Raw genomic sequence first — 16,877 nt, forward strand, 5'->3', positions numbered from 1 at the left:
GTAGTGGGTTCCAATTAGGTTCACACACAGCTTGGAGGCAACACTTTATTAAACGGTAAGTAATATAACACTGTACATAAGGTGGTGACCACCTTCCTCAACTCACTAACACTCTGGAACACGACACAGAGTGGACCAGGCAGGCAACGGGCTGCCTGGTCCAGGACGACGACCCGGGACTTGAGGACCGATGATGTCTTCACTTCGGAGTTCAACAGCCCCGCTCTGCATCCACACCCCGCTTATATCCGCTCCGGCGTGGCCGGCTCCGCCCAGGCCACGCCTCCCTTCCCCCAGCTCACGGGAAGGTCTGGGTCCCTCCACCACGTGACCCCCCCCCCCCCAGGCACCCCCTTGGGGCCCCCAGCCCTCGTACGGGCCGACACAGTAGTGACGTCCTATGTCACTGCAGGTATGTAGAGACGTCAATAGCGTCTCTGCGGCGTAAAAGCCCGATACTGCATGACTGCTGTGGGGAGGCGCACTTACCTTTCACTTACCTGTCGATGGGGGCCCGAGGGGCCCTGTCACGCTGCCTCGGGTTCCGTCGGGAGAGTCAGAGGAAGGGGCGTGGCAAGAGGTGGAGCGGGGCCACGCTCGAGGAAGGGTTAAGGAAGAAGCGGAGCCATCGGGCAGTCGAGTGCGAGAACTTGCGGTGGTGTGGTCACGTCGGGGGAAGCGGGAGACCGACGGTAGTAGGGACTCAGTGGGGTAGGGACCCCCTCTCTCTTGTTGGGGTCTAGAATAACCAGAGTATGTTGTAATTTGTGACTCCGTTTAATGGTAATAAATTGTGATGCCTCCAACCTCTGTGTGTGCCTCGTCAGACACGCACCACAGATGACAAACTCTGACTTAAACAAAATAGGTGATGGAATAAAGTTATTCTTGAACAATATTTTCTACATTTTGTTGTCTCCAAGACATTCCATAGTGACCATTCCCTGTCATATTGAATCATCATCACGTTAATTTGTCTTAAGATGTATTATTATTTTTCTTCCAAAAACGACTGCCCTTATGGGGGGGGGGGGGGGGGGGGGTGTAGCCAAATGCGGCTCTGGAGCCGCAGGTTGCCGACCCCTGGTCGACTTTCTCCGGCAGAAGCGACGTTGGCTGGGTCATGTCGAGTCGAGAGCACTTGGTCGTGCATCTGCCAATCATCTCAGTGAACCCATGGCATATGGGCCTGTCCCGTGACCTGTCAGCAGCGAGCCTTCCACACTTGAGCTGTGGCCTTAAGGTGCACCTAGCCTGGCACAAGCTGCATGGGGACGTTACCGCCAAGTCGGCAGCTGTTGGTGCTCGAGCAAGAAAATGTGGAGCTGGAGAGCAGCGGCCAGCGCGCTGTGCACCAAACCGGGGTGATCCGAGTTCGACTCCGGATCACGGCTAACACCAGAGATTATCGGAAACAGTTCTGGGCCACCCCTAGGTCGACTCAGCCACGAGGGAGACTAAGGCGGCCAGGCGTGGTACTGTCCACCCTCCCCCTTGTGTGCTGTGTCGGCCTTCATCGGTGCTACTCGCTAATAGCACTTTCCCCAGCAGTCTGTTGTCACAGACGAAACGGGGGATCTTTGTCTTTGGAGGGGCGTCGTGAAAGTGTGGCGTGTGGGCGGGATGGAGGATGCTGGAAGAGGGGCGTGGAGCTAGAGTCGGAGGGGAGTGCGGTGGTGGTGGAGGAGGGGGAGTGTGACGGGGCGAGGAGAGTGCGGGGCTGGAGGTGGAGAGTTGTGGTGTAGGGGCGTGGTGGTGGTGCTGGGGGCGTGGTGGTGGTGCTGGGGGCGTGGTGGTGGTGCTGGGGGCGTGGTGGTGGTGCTGGGGGCGTGCTGGTGGTGCTGGGGGCGGGGTGGTGGTGCTGGGGGCGTGGTGGTGGTGCTGGGCGTGCTGGTGGTGGTGGTGGTTGTGGTCTAGGGGCGGGGTGGTGGTGCTGGGGGCGGGGTGGTGGTGTGGTTGTGGTCTAGGGGCGGGGTGGTGGTGCTAGGGGGCGGGGGTTGGTGTGCTGGGGGCGGGGTGGTGGTGCTGGGGGCGGGGTGGTGGTGGCTGGGGGCGGGGTGTGGTGGTGGGGGCCGGGGTTTGGGGGTGGGGGCGGGGGGTTGGTGCTGGGGGCCGGGTGGTGGTGCTGGGGGCGGGGTGGTGGTGCTGGGGGGCGGGGTGGTGGTGCTGGGGGGCGGGGTGGTGTGCTGGGGGCGGGGTGTTGGTGCTGGGGGCGGGGTGTTGGTGCTGGGGGCGGGGTGTTGGTGCTGGGGGCGGGGTGTTGGTGGCTGGGGGCGGGGTGGTGTGCTGGGGGCGGGGTGTTGGTGCTAGGGGCGGGGTGGTGGTTGCTAGGGGCGGGGTGTTGGTGCTAGGGGGCGGGGTGTTGGTGCTGGGGCGGGGTGTTGGTGCTGGGGGCGGGGTTGGTGCTGGTGGCGGTGTGGGATGGGGGGGGGCGGGGTGTGGTGATGGGGGCGGGGTGGTGGTGCTGGGGGCGGGGTGTTGGTGATGGGGGAGGGGTGTTGGTGATGGGGGGGGTGTTGGTGCTGGGGGGGGTGTGGTGCTGGGAGGGGTGGTGGTGCTGGGGGGGGTGGTGGTGATGGGGGAGGGGTGTTGGTGTGGGGGGGGGTGTTGGTGATGGGGGGGGGGTGGTGTGTGGGGGGGGGTGTTGGTGATGGGGGGGGGTGGTGGTGGGGGGGGGTGTGTTGGTGGGGGCGGGGTGTTGGTGGGGGGGGGTGTTGGTGCTGGGGGCGGGGTGTTGGGTGGGGGGGGGTGTGGTGCTGGGGGCGGGGTGGTGGTGCTGGGGGGGGTGGTGGTGCTGGGGGGGGGTGTTGGTGGGGGGGGGTGTTGGTGCTGGGGGCGGGGTGGTGGTGCTGGGGGCGGGGTGGTGGTGCTGGGGGGGGGTGGTGGTGGTGATGGGGGGGGTGTTGGTGCTGGGGGCGGGGTGTTGGTGCTGGGGAGCGGGGTGTTGGTGCTGGGGGCGGGGTGTTGGTGCTGGGGCGGGGTGTTGGTGATGGGGGCGGGGTGTGGTGCTGGGGGCGGGGTGTTGGTGCTGGGGGCGGGGTGTGGTGATGGGGGCGGGGTGGTGGTGATGTGGGGCGGGGTGGTGGTGCTGGGGGAGGGTGTTGGTGCTGGGGGCGGGGTGTTGGTGCTGGGGGCGGGTGTGTGGTGCTGGGGCGGGGTGTTGGTGATGGGGGAGGGGTGTTGGTGCTGGGGGCGGGGTGGTGGTGATGGGGGGAGGGGTGTTGGTGATGGGGGCGGGGGTGTTGGTGCTGGGGGCGGGGTGTTAGGTGCTGGGGCGGGGGGTTTTGGTGCTGGGGGCGGGGTGTTGGTGCTGGGGCGGGGTTGTTGGTGCTGGGGGCGGGGGTGTTGGTGCTGGGGGCGGGTGGTGTTGGTGCTGGGGGCGGGGTGTTGGTGCTGGGGGCGGGGTGTGGTGCTGGGGGAGGGGTGTTGGTGCTGGGGGCGGGGTGTTGGTGCTGGGGAGGGTGTTGGGCTGGGGGCGGGGATGTTGGTGCTGGGGGAGGGGTGTTGGTGAGGGGGGGGTGGTGGTGGTGCTGGGGGGGGTGTTGGTGCTGGGGGGGGGTGGTGGTGCGGGGGGCGGGGTGTTGGTGCTGGGGGCGGGGTGTTGGTGCTGGGGGAGGGGTGTTGGTGCTGGGGGAGGGGTGTTGGTGCTGGGGGAGGGGTGGTGGTGCTGGGGGCGGGGTGGTGGTGCTGGGGGCGGGGTGGGGTGGTGGTGATGGGGGAGGGGTGGTGGTGCTGGGGGGGGGTGGTGGTGCTGGGGGGGGGGTGGTGGTGATGGGGGCGGGTGGTGGTGCTGGGGGGCGGGGTGGTGGTGCTGGGGGGGGGTGTGGTGCTGGGGGGGGTGTTGGTGCTGGGGGAGGGGTGGTGGTGCTGGGGGCGGGGTGTTGGTGCTGGGGGGGGGGTGTTGTGGTGCTGGGGGCGGGGTTGGGCTGGGGGGGGGTGTTGGTGCTGGGGGCGGGGTGTGGTGGGGGGCGGGGTGGTGTGTGGGGGCGGGGTGGTGGTGCTGGGGGCGGGGTGTTGGTGCTGGGGGCGGGGTGTTGGTGCTGGGGGCGGGGTGTTGGTGCTGGGGGCGGGGTGTTGGTGCTGGGGGCGGGGTGTTGGTGCTGGGGGCGGGGTGTTGGTGCTGGGGGCGGGGTGGTGGTGGTGGTTGTGGTCTAGGGGCGTGGTGGGTGCCCGCGCGTCGCACGGGGCTCGGGTTTGTTCGCCTCTCCCGCTCCCGCTGCTGCTGCTGTGATGATGATGGAGGCCTCCGCTCCGCGCCGCGCCTGGGCCTCGCTGCTCACCGCGAGCCTCCCCCTCCTCCTCCTCACCCTCCTCCTCTTCGTGCAGCGCGGGGACACGGGGGCACAGCGACTGTGGACAGGTGACGGGGGTGGGAGAGAGACGCGGAGACTTGAGGGGAGACGCGGCGACACGGGTTGCTTGGCTCTGCCTTCTCGGGTCAGGGTGAGGGTGGGCAGAGGCGTGCGTGTGGGCAGTGAGTAGCGGGTGAGTGGTGAGGGTGAGGTGTTGTGTGTGTAGCTAGTGGCGAGTGATGTGAGTGGTATGAGTGGTGAGTGACATGAGTGATGAGTGATGTGAGTGAGTGAGTGGTGACTGATGTGAGTGGTGAGTGATGTGAGTGGTGAGTGATGTGAGTGGTGAGTGATGTGAGTGGTGAGTGACGTGAGTGATGTGAGTGGTGTAAGTGGTGAGTTGTGTGAGTGATGTGAGTGGTGAGTGATTGTGAGTGGTGAGTGATGTGAGTGGTGAGTGACGTGAGTGGTGAGTGACGTGAGTGGTGAGTGACGTGAGTGGTGTGAGTGGTGAGTGACGTGAGTGGTGTGAGTGGTGAGTGACGTGAGTGACGTGAGTGATGTGAGTGGCGAGTGATGTGAGTGGTGAGTGACGTGAGTGGTGTGAGTGGTGAGTGATGTGAGTGGTGAGTGATGTGAGTGGTGAGTGATGTGAGTGGTGAGTGACGTGAGTGGTGAGTGACGTGAGTGGTGAGTGATGTGAGTGGTGAGTGACGTGAGTGGTGTGAGTGGTGAGTGACGTGAGTGACGTGAGTGATGTGAGTGGCGAGTGACGTGAGTGGTGAGTAGTGTGAGTGACGTGAGTGGTGAGTGGTGTGAGTGGTGAGTGACGTGAGTGGTGAGTGACGTGAGTGGTGAGTGACGTGAGTGGTGAGTGACGTGAGTGGTGAGTGACGTGAGTGGTGTGAGTGGTGAGTGACGTGAGTGACGTGAGTGATGTGAGTGGTGTGAGTGGTGAGTGACGTGAGTGGTGTGAGTGGTGAGTGACGTGAGTGGTGAGTGACGTGAGTGGTGAGTGGTGTGAGTGGTGAGTGACGTGAGTGGTGTGAGTGGTGAGTAGTGTGAGTGACGTGAGTGGTGAGTGGTGTGAGTGGTGAGTGATGTGAGTGGCGAGTGACGTGAGTGGTGAGTAGTGTGAGTGACGTGAGTGGTGAGTGGTGTGAGTGGTGAGTGGTGTGAGTGGTGAGTGACGTGAGTGGTGAGTGACGTGAGTGGTGAGTGACGTGAGTGGTGTGAGTGACGTGAGTGGTGAGTGACGTGAGTGACGTGAGTGATGTGAGTGGTGTGAGTGGTGAGTGACGTGAGTGGTGTGAGTGGTGAGTGACGTGAGTGGTGAGTGACGTGAGTGGTGAGTGGTGTGAGTGGTGAGTGACGTGAGTGGTGAGTGACGTGAGTGGTGAGCTGCGCTACGAACCCGCCCACCCGAGTTCGATTCCCGCTCACGGCCACCAACACCGGTGACGATGATCTAAACTGGTCCTGGGCCTCCCCTAGGTCAACTCGGCCTCAAATGAGTACCTGGTGCGGTGTGTAACATCGCCACTGGGGGAGACAAAGGTGGCGTGGTGCTGCCACCCCCCCCCCCTTGTGTGTCACGGTGCCCGTCCTTCACTGGTGCTGCGACTCGCTAACAGCACTTGCCCCCTCCAGTCTGTTAAGGCTACACGGGGGCCCTTTGTCTTTGTGAGAGTGTTGGTGTAAGCCAAGTTGGACGATGAGAAAGCGAGTGGAAGGCAGAGAGTGAGAGTGTGAGGAGAGCGATTGGTGAGTAGGGTGAGATGTCCGAGTGTGAGGATGAGTAGAGAGTGAGAACAAAGTGTGAGTGGTTCTGTCGGCCTCTCCCAGGGCAGAATGAGTGGAGGGTGAGTAGAGTGGAGGGTGAGTGGAGTGGAGGGTGAGTGGAGTGGAGGGTGAGTAGAGTGGAGGGTGAGTGGAGTGGAGGGTGAGTAGAGTGGAGGGTGAGTGGAGTGGAGGGTGAGTGGAGTGGAGGGTGAGTGGAGTGGAGGGTGAGTGGAGTGGAGGGTGAGTGGAGTGGAGGGTGAGTGGAGGGTGAGTAGAGTGGAGGGTGAGTAGAGTGGAGGGTGAGTGGATGTGAGTGTGAGTAGAGTGGAGGGCGAGTAGAGTGGAGGGTGAGTGGATGTGAGTGTGAGTAGAGTGGAGGGTGAGTGGAGGGTGAGTGGAGGGTGAGTAGAGTGGAGGGTGAGTAGAGTGGAGGGTGAGTAGAGTGGAGGGTGAGTGGATGTGAGTGTGAGTAGAGTGGAGGGCGAGTAGAGTGGAGGGCGAGTAGAGTGGAAGGCGAGTAGAGTGGAGGGCGAGTGGAGGGCGAGTGGAGGGCGAGTGGATGGAGTGCGAGTGGAGGGCGAGTGGATGTGAGTGCGAGTGGAGGGCGAGTGGATGTGAGTGCGAGTGGATGTGAGTGAAGTGGAGAGGAGTGGATGTGTCGGCCTCTCCGTGCTGTGCGTGTGACGTGGCAAGCGCCTGGTGCTGGGTGCAGGGCACGGCATCCCCACGGTTACTGCTGCTGAACCCCATCCATCCGTTCATCCGAGTCCAATGACATCGATGCCAGCCGAGCACAGATTACTAATTTAAAACCTTTGTTTGAATAAAAAAAATATCACGGATATTATTGCCTCCTTACCTGCCGTTCTATCGCCACTTTCATACCGTTACTTTGAACTTCACTCATTGATTCCTCCGCCCCCATTGGAGACTGTCTTCAGGGCACTGTTTCGTCTAATCCACTCTGTGTTGACCACACTGCAGGTCACAGCAACTCACCCACTCACCACACTGCAGGTCACAACTCACCCACTCACCACACTGCAGGTCACATCAACTCACCCACTCACCACACTGCAGGTCACAGCAACTCACTCACCCACCCACCACACTGCAGGTCACAACATCTCACCCACTCACCACACTGCAGGTCACAGCAACTCACCCACTCACCACACTGCAGGTCACAGCAACTCAGCCACTCACCACACTACAGGTCTCAATAACTCACCCACTCACCACACTGCAGGTCACAACAACTCACCCACTCACCACACTGCAGGTCTCAACAACTCACCACTCACCACACTGCAGGTCACAACAACTCAGCCACTCACCACACTGCAGGTCTCAACAACTCAGCCACTCACCACACTGCAGGTCACAGCAACTCACGCACTCACCACACTGCAGGTCACATCAACTCACTCACTCACCACACTGCAGGTCACATCAACTCACTCACCACACTGCTGGTCACAACAACTCAGCCACTCACCACACTGCAGGTCACAGCAACTCATCCACTCACCACACTGCAGGTCACAACAACTCACCCACTCACCACACTGCAGGTCACAACAACTCACTCACTCACCACACTGCAGGTCACATCAACTCACTCACCACACTGCAGGTCACAGCAACTCAGCCACTCACCACACTGCAGGTCACAGCAACTCACCCACTCACCACACTGCAGGTCACAGCAACTCACGCACTCACCACACTGAAGGTCACAACAACTCACGCACTCACCACACTGCAGGTCTCAACAACTGACCCATTCACCACACTGCAGGTCACAGCAACTCACCCACTCACCACACTGCAGGTCACAGCAACTCACCCACTCACCACACTGCAGGTCACAACAACTCACCACACTGCAGGTCACAGCAACTCACCCACTCACCACACTGCAGGTCACAGCAACTCACCCACTCACCACACTGCAGGTCACAACAACTCACCCACTCACCACACTGCAGGTCACAGCAACTCACGCACTCACCACACTGCAGGTCACAACAACTCACGCACTCACCACACTGCAGGTCACAGCAACTCACCCACTCACCACACTGCAGGTCACAGCAACTCACCCACTCACCACACTGCAGGTCTCAGCCACTCACCCACTCACCACACTGCAGGTCTCAGCCACTCACCCACTCACCACACTGCAGGTCACAGCACCTCAGCCACTCACCACACTACAGGTCTCAACAACTCACCACTCACCACACTGCAGGTCTCAACAACTCAGCCACTCACCACACTGCAGGTCACAGCAACTCACCCACTCACCACACTGCAGGTCACAGCAACTCACCCACTCGCCACACTGAAGATCACCTCATTTATCTAAATCTTCCCACACTGTTCCACTCTGAAATGTTCTACCATCATCGTCTCTTTCCCCAAGCGTTGTATAACAGTGCTCAATTGCATAAACGTGTTAAGACTTGTCCAGTATAACTTTGATAGTGCTGTTTGTTGCTAACTGCTTGAATGTTGGTGCCTTTTAGCCTGTGCTCAACAACTGTGTTAAAATAAATATGTCCTAACGACGGCCCTACATACAGTACTACGCCTACCCATAAACCCCGACTTGCTAGCCCAACTCGTAACCTCTAATTCTAACCACATAGCCGCACCCGTTTAGCCCAGAGAATTGATGGCAGCAGGAAGGAATGTGCGCAGCATTCCCGCTGGGGACGTGATGACACCACCTGCCAGCGAGGTCGTGCCTGCAGGGCCCGTGGCAACGCGCAGGTCCCAACACACCCGGGCTCTGAGCTCTACCTGGTTCCCCCAGTCGTGCCTGCCACTCGGCGCCTCTCCTGGAATTGCGTGCCGTTAATCATTCGAAAGTAATTTCGCACACAATGAGATACTGAGGCATTGGTGCTCATCGCCTGTTGACAGCCGTGCAGAGCCGGCAGTGGATTTCCGCATTCCTATGACAGGGGCGTGTCTATCCATAGGACTTGCCCACAAAGCGTGCCTATTTTCGTGACCCTGTAGGGATGATGGGCTGAGTCAACCCCTAAACCAGGATTTGAACTCAACCTGGTGGGTCAGTAACTCCACCACTGGGCCAACAGGTCGGATTATATTATTAATTGCATGTGTATTGTGTGTACAGCTTACCCACAATCTGTTTGCGTGTTTAATTCCAAGCCAAGAGCTGTGTAGAGTTCTAGAGGCTCTTGTTGGTGCCACTTTGGTTTTATATATTTCATAAAGATAATCAGTAACAATGTTAACACTTAGGGGACACATTTATCACTGTAATTTCATGATGCTGCGATAATATATGTTTAAAGTAGGAATGAGGGAAATCCATCAAAGCCAAGTCGAATTCAACTTCCGTTCAGTTTTCAAATTCGATATTGAATCTGACCCAAGTATAAAGCACCAAAAGAAAACAAGTGTGTTGTGTTCCTTTATCTATGTGCTAAGAATACTACCCTAGAATTGGCTCGAATGCAGTGTGCCATTTCTGTTCACGGATAGCAATGTAACCCAGGATGCTGAAATCCTAGTGTTGCACGAACCACTCTCACACCAGGGTGACTTTGTATTGCTCGCACCGTAGAAACAATTTATAACTCAATTTATCATCTATCCACTGTTGGATAAAGCCCTCCCGAGGCTGTCTAAATCAAGGTATCTAGACAATCCCTTTGAGCAGCTGCACACGAGCTGATCTTATCGTACTTCTGGCATCTCCCCCCCCCCCATTTAAGCTGCTACTATCCTGGCCAAGGCCACTGAATTTTCGTAACAGTCAATGTGACGCATCTGATTTGCATATACAGCAGAATGCTAATAATTTTGCAGTGATAAAGGGACACCATGGCATGGATCCCATAATCTGTGGCACACTGTGTTTAGAGTATTCGGCTGCTATACATTTCCACATGATAAGTTACTTAGTAGAGCTATCATTTGTGGCCCGGGCGATTCTGAAAAATAACTAGAGCTCAGTGGGCCTTACCTTAAAACAGTACAGCAGACTCTCGATTACCCTGGTAGGGAGGACGGCCGCAGGATAATTCAGAATCGCGGATAATCCAAAAATATACACATTTTCCTTGCATTTCTATGCCAAAAAACATTAATATAGGTTTAAATTATGTTTAAGTTAAGAAAATTTAGTTTGTTAATGAACAAAACTAACATTTGTAGGAAAAAATGTGTTGATCTTGTTTTATGACAAAAGTCCACAAGACTCGGCCCACAAAGTGGACAGCAGCAGACCCACAGCCAATCAACATCAATCAAACTCCGCCCACTGTTGTAAAGATATGCAACCACTCTACTGTAGGGGTGATCATGTGGATTTCGGATTAACTATAGCACATATTTGTTCTGTTTAAGCAAGTGACTTGTAATAAAGATTTCCAAGAATAACAATGATTTACGAAAATCCGTGAGTTATTAATTTAGTAATAGTCCCCATTATCCACACACATTATATTTGCATGAATGCAATGCGTTGCAACAGTCATCCATTGCAGGAATTTGCACCTGATTTGATCGTGGATCTTTTGGAGCTCTGTCGTATTCGCTAATCCTTTTTCTCTTATTCTTTGGTTCTTTCGGTAAATCTTCTTCTTGGTTCTTTCGGTAAAGTCACGTAGAAGGGAAATAATAAAATAATAAAAATAAAACAATAAAATACAATTCTCACGACGTTTCGGCGACAACGCAAGCAGCCGTCCTCAGGTGAAGAACAGGTCTGTCGGAAAGACAGCGTCTGAATGAGCACCACCAAGCTTGGCAGCGTATATTTAAGCTGGGTTGGAGGGGGAAGGGCGCCTTGACAAAGGAATTTGCATATCAAGAGGAATTTAGCATATTTATGCGAAATGCAGATATGGGATTAGTCACTACTTGTGGAATGCGTAGGAGGTGTGGGGGGTTTCAAAGTAAAAAAAAAAATGTCTTTCGGTAAAGTCACGTAGATAGAAAAAAAATCATAAAAAATGATGTAAATTAAAAAACCCACGACGTTTCGATCGCGACACAAGCAGTCGTCATCAGGAAAAGGGGGGTTAGCCTCTAAAGGCAAACAGTTTATAAATGTTTAGAGATGGGCGTAGCCTAAGTGTGTCAGCAGCATGGGCAGGACAGCTAATGTTAATGTAGGAGAAAACAACTAACCGGCAGTGGGTCTCTACCAATCAAAGAGCCGCCAGGCAATAATTGCACCTTGCTCCACACACCCACACTGCTGACGGTGGAGGTTGACAAGAAAACACAAATCAAGTCTCGACCCAAGGTGGTTGATGACATCTTTCCAATGATTGCTGAGTTTATAACCATCCTCGGTTGAAATTGTGTCTGTGTCTGTATATATAGATGGCTTCATGAATAAATCTTTGTTGAAAAACAGTAGGCTTGCAAAGTACCATCGTCTTCAAGAAATCAATTTCGTGAGCCAGCCGCATTAAATTAATGATCAGACACTGCAGAAGTATTGGTCCTCCTGTGTTTCAAATCTGCCTTATGCTCACGAACACGGTCCGAGACATGTCGCTTAGTTTCCCCAATGTAACTGCTGCCGCAGATACAGCTTAGTTTATAGATGCCGGGATATTGCATGTCAGGAATCTTGTCCTTCACAGATGGGATCAGATCACGAATTTTATGTGATTATGTTTTATTGTTTCTCTTGTCAGTGTCCGTTTGCGATCCTAAAGCAACTCGGCAGAGTACCAATGGCTGATCACTCGGCAGAGTTGCTTTTGATATTTAAGTGCAGTTTTCAGAAAGCACTGCAACCTGCTCTCCACCTGGGGTGCATTCCCGAGCCCTCTCTGCGCACAGGGTTTTGATCCACAGCCCATATATATCCCATAGGGACGACACAATTTGGCCCGGCGGTGCTGCCACGTGGCACCCACGTGCGCGCCGCTCCGCCAGCAGGTACACGCCCGTGCAAAACGTGGCCTCTGATTGAGTGTACAGATGAAGAGGTCGGCAAATCCTAAGCAAATGCCGAATCTGAATTTAAATCTGGATGCCAATTCGTCACATTCCTCGCTTAAAATGTGGTTTATCGTCACGTTCCTACAGTCGATATATAACCACACCTATACTGAAGCGTAATATAAACCCACAAACCTGACACTTTTCTTGAATGTTCCCTCTATTCCTCTCTATATAGTGCCAAGGTACTGTTGAGGTTTCTGCTGTTAATATATTGCTTAGTTTGTCCATTGTAGTACACTGATGAGGTAGAAAAAAATCCAAGGGCATCAGTGCTGTCTCAAGTCTCATTAGTATCTGTTTAACCAGAATTTGTTAAAAGTTTTTCTTTTTTACACTGTCTTGACCCAAATATTTCAGCAATGCCTGCATAACTCACTCAAGGCATCCAGCCCAAAATCTGAGGGCATTCTTTGTTCTTTAAAAGCAATCCTTGATTTACAGACGCAACATAAGAGTGTGGACAGAGGGGTCAACCAAACCAAGTGCTTACGTGACAGATTACACGTGCACTCGAATATGGAAACAAAAAAAGTTGGCCTAATGAGATGAGGCACGCCAGGCTTCTCCCCCCCCCCCCCCCCCGTAGGTCGTGGCATGCATTACCGTTAACGTAGATGCAGTCAGGGTGGCCCACACGCATGGCCGCATGGTTTTTAGTTCCTGACACGGCAACGGCCTCCGTGACGGAGGCTGCGGAGTAAAGAGCTTCACGGAGCTCGTTTTTATCAGGGGCTTAAACGGCACAACGCGCGGCCGACTTACGATGGAGCGTGCACAGCTCACCGGCCCCGGCCACGTGGCTCGTATGTGTGTTCAGTAGTGTATGTTGAACTTCTTGTCGCACCGTACGTAGCCGACCCCGCTAATCGGATAGTGATAGAACACAAGCGCTCGTCAGGCACAAACCTGCTGAGTGCTCTGTGATCGGATGATATCGGTGTTTTCCGTGTGATTTGATCTTTGGGAGCCAAAAGGGGCAGCCCTGAATTTGCCTGCTCGTGCTAGTGCTGGTGGAAGACTTCACTAGAGGGAGCCCAAATAAGTTATTGGTTAGTTTAACATGTAGGCTTTCGCGACCAATATCATCCATAATAGAGTTTTTTGGGTTAGATCGCATAAATATATAAATTTGTCGTTAAAACCCGCCACCACCTGACACAGCCAACTACTAAGGGTTGTTACGCAAACAGAACATGTCAATTCGTCACTAGTACAGCACACCGGTGTGTTGGAGAGCCAAGCCACAAGTACAACAAGTACATGTACTTATATTATGAATCATAGATTGTAAAAGTATAGATTGTAAATGTTGTGGCTTGGCTCACCAACACACCGGTGTGCTGTACTAGTGACGAATTGACATGTTCTATACTCTTTGGTTCTTTCGGTGAAGTCGCATAGGTTCTGTTTGTGACAACCCTTACTAGTTAGCTGTGTCAAGTGGTAGCGGGTTTTAACAACACATTTATATATATTTACGCGATCTAACCCCAAAAAAAACTCTTATGGAAGTTATTGGTTTATTTCAGAGGTTGGCAAACCACAGCTCTGGAGTAGCAATGCGGCTCTTTAAGGACTATATCTATTAAGGACCACCCTCTCGTATTCGCATTACATTGCGGCTCTTGAAATAGTTTTTTTTACGGAATAAAAAAAAAAGTCTCTTCTTGTTATTTTGGTTGCTGACCGCTGGTCGATTCCATGCTGACCAGATGCGACCTGCCAATCAGCTAACTGTGGTGTACCCATTTATACTGCTGGGGACATAGCATCTGGCAATTATTGTTTCATATATTTAAATGACTATTTATAAAAACAAGATGAGAACAAATTTAAAGTAGCGCAATTGGTTTTTCAAGCTGTCAATGGACTTCATTGATTTTTCCTTTGCTTGTGTTTTTTTTCCCCACCAGATAATCTCGTGGTTGTAACTGTGGCCACAAAAGCTACTGATGGATTTAACAGATTTATGCTAAATGCAAACTACTTCAACTACACCGTCAAGGTATGCGTGTCGCTTGCTCTGACGAGAGCGCACAAGGCAATTTTGTAAAAAAGCAAGGGAAATATTTTGTGTGATGGGTGATGCGAGGAAGTATGAGCCTTCCCAACTGGTCCAGTAACCGCATGAAAAAAACCCAGAAAATATCCGGTGACCGGTTTGTCCCGCGTATAGCAATGTCTAGAATATCAAACAACACTGACAAACTTAAGGGAGTTGCCGTGGTGTAACGGTTAGTAAAATGGGCTTGCAACCCAGCAAGCAAGAGACAAGAACTGAGTTAAAGAGAGACGGAGAAAACACGAGCGAAAGGCCTACACGGAGCCACACGCAGCTACAGAATACGTGTCCACCCGCTGCGCATGCACGCACTGAAAGCCACGTGCTGGGGGTTGTACATTCTTGACAAAGTTTCGAACGTTGAGTACAATCCGGATCAGTCCTGGGTCTACCGTAGGTGAACTCCGCCTCAAATTAGTACCTGGTGCGGTGTGTAAGCATTGCTACTGGGGAGACAAAGGCGGTCGGGAGTGGATGTTGGCCACCCCACCCCCTCATGTGCTGTGCCAGCTTTCATAGGTGCTTGCTAACAGCACTTGCCCCAACAGTATGGTAAGACTATACAGGGGATCTTTGTCTTTATTTTTCGACATATATACACATATCCATACGTACAAACGTCGTCACACAGTCCAAAATCATCCGGATTTTACTCGACGTCAAAAAACGCGCAATGTACGGGCTTAAACATTTTAAAGTTCAAACACTTAAACTCAAAATGATCAACGCCAAGAACAGGGCGGTGGGGGGGGGCGATCCTCCTTGGACGCGAACGGAAGCCTCGGTTGCGGAGAATGTTCCGTTCCGTTTCCCCAACGGACGCCCCCGGAGTGCGGGCTCGGGCTTGGCTGTGCGTGCGTGTGGGGGAGGGCAGGTGCTGGGGCTGGGCGAGGATTGGACCGGTGGGGACGTGGCGCGCTCCGTGGGGGGCGGGCAGAAGGTGCGGCTGCTGCGTCGCTACATGGAGAGCCTGGAGGAGCGGCTCGACTCGCTGCTGCTTATGTTCGTGGACAGGTAACGGGCTTTTTAGCGCTTGGTATCGCTGGCCACAGCAGCCACCATCAACATCATTGCGTCGCTGGTGGTTTCTCGCCATCACCTACTTTGCGATGCTTACGCCAGATGCAGTTGGGATAAAAAAATGTTTGCCTGAGCTCGCTCGCGCTTTATCGCGGCATGTGTGTATGCGCCCAGGTATTCTTGCGTGCGTCTTTTACAGGCAACAAAATAGATAAACAGACAATACGCCTCCTCATATCAATTCCTTTACGTAAAAAATGAAAATATTTTTGGTTTACATGGCCCGTCAGTCACACGGCGAGTGAAGTTTATCAGCAGGATTAGTTTCATGCAAGCAAATCTCTCGACCAATTTTTACATTCACTGTCTCGGCAGCATAATCCGGATAGCCGAAAAGTAAATTTCACGATCACGGATGCGTGCAGGGTTTCTGATGTGTCGGCTTGTCATGATATCCGAGTGCCGTGATGATGCACCGTCCTGTCGGACCACAAAGCGTTGGGGGAGGGTTGTTGCCGGTTTTCATCGAGAGCCAGGGAGACTGAGCCCTTCAATTGAGCAGAGCTGAAGTCATCTTCTCATCCGAAGCATTTGCCGATTTTTGAAGGCAGACTGAGAGGAATCAAAGCGATGAGTTATAAAGAGGTGGACGGCAGCAATGGTGCAGGTGCTTTTCAAACCTGGGGAGTAAACAATCGGAAGCAATGCAGTCTTCCTATATGTCTGAAGAGAAATGTCTTGAGACTATGTTGAAATAAAAATTTAATTGGTATTGGCCAAACATCCCAATGAAGAAAAATTACCTGCACATTATTAATTTTAGATTGTACACAAAGAAAAAGACCCCCGTATAGTCTTAAGAGATTGTTGGGGCAAGTGCTGTTAGTGAGTACCTATGAGGACCGGAACGATACACGAGGGGGTTGGTGGCCAACACCACGCTCGACCGTCTTTGTCTCCCCAGTAGTGATGCTAACACACTGCACCAGGTGCTTATTTGAGGCTGAGTTGACCTAGGGGAGACCCAGGACCGATTTAAATATGTCACCGGTGTTGGCCATGAGTGGGAATCGAACTCGGGTCACCGGGGTTCGTAGTGCAGCGCGCTAACCGCTACGCTACTGCTCACCCACGTAGCAGCAGCATCCACCCCTACTACGAACACTTGGTTGGACCTTCCTGAAAACGAATCTTGACACTCGGTGAGGGTTTTTCGGTAAGGTGAGAGACTCGGCGAGGTTTTTCTGTTGGAAACAAGTGTAATTTAATCACGAATAAAAAATAAAACATTACTCTATGAGGTAGGGTCAGGAATTAGAACTTTAACAATAAAAATAGAACCAATTTGAAATAAATAGAAATGTGGTTGAGGGTTGCCACTGCATTCCAGTACCTCGTGTGTACACAGATTGCTGCATCCTACAGTCGTGTTGGCTGCCAGGAGATCCGTGTGATGCACCTTGTGTGTTCCTGCCTTGCCCCCAGCTACTGACGTCATTTTTGCAAGTGGGCCGGAGGAGCTACTCAGGAAGTTCTATCTGTCGGGGAGCCGCGTGGTGTTCGGGGCCGAGGCCTTCCTGTGGCCTGATGAGAGCCTTGCTTCGGCCTACCCGGCAGTGAGGGACGGCAAGCCCTACCTCAACTCCGGAGGTATCCGAGCCAGCCGCATCACTCACCATCACTCACCCAAAAACACACACCATCTCACCTTCACA

The 16,877-nt window shown here is 53.9% G+C and overlaps 1 protein-coding gene across 1 annotated transcript in view; it reads left to right on the forward strand.

Annotated features, from left to right (window-relative positions):
* Positions 1-4,155: 4,155 nt before the first annotated feature.
* Positions 4,156-16,877, forward strand: part of LOC133350383 (procollagen-lysine,2-oxoglutarate 5-dioxygenase 1-like) — a 37,294-nt gene continuing 24,572 nt past the window's right edge. The window contains exons 1-4 of the mRNA XM_061564708.1: positions 4,156-4,360; positions 13,994-14,085; positions 15,017-15,159; positions 16,652-16,812. Of these exons, the coding sequence (XP_061420692.1) occupies positions 4,231-4,360; positions 13,994-14,085; positions 15,017-15,159; positions 16,652-16,812 (526 nt within the window). The 5' untranslated portion in view covers positions 4,156-4,230. The remainder of the gene's footprint in view (positions 4,361-13,993; positions 14,086-15,016; positions 15,160-16,651; positions 16,813-16,877) is intronic.

The sequence above is a fragment of the Lethenteron reissneri genome, chromosome 33 (assembly GCF_015708825.2).
Source record: "Lethenteron reissneri isolate LAM-NWPU_2019-01 chromosome 33, ASM1570882v1, whole genome shotgun sequence".
Classification (NCBI taxonomy): Eukaryota; Metazoa; Chordata; class Hyperoartia; order Petromyzontiformes; family Petromyzontidae; genus Lethenteron; species Lethenteron reissneri.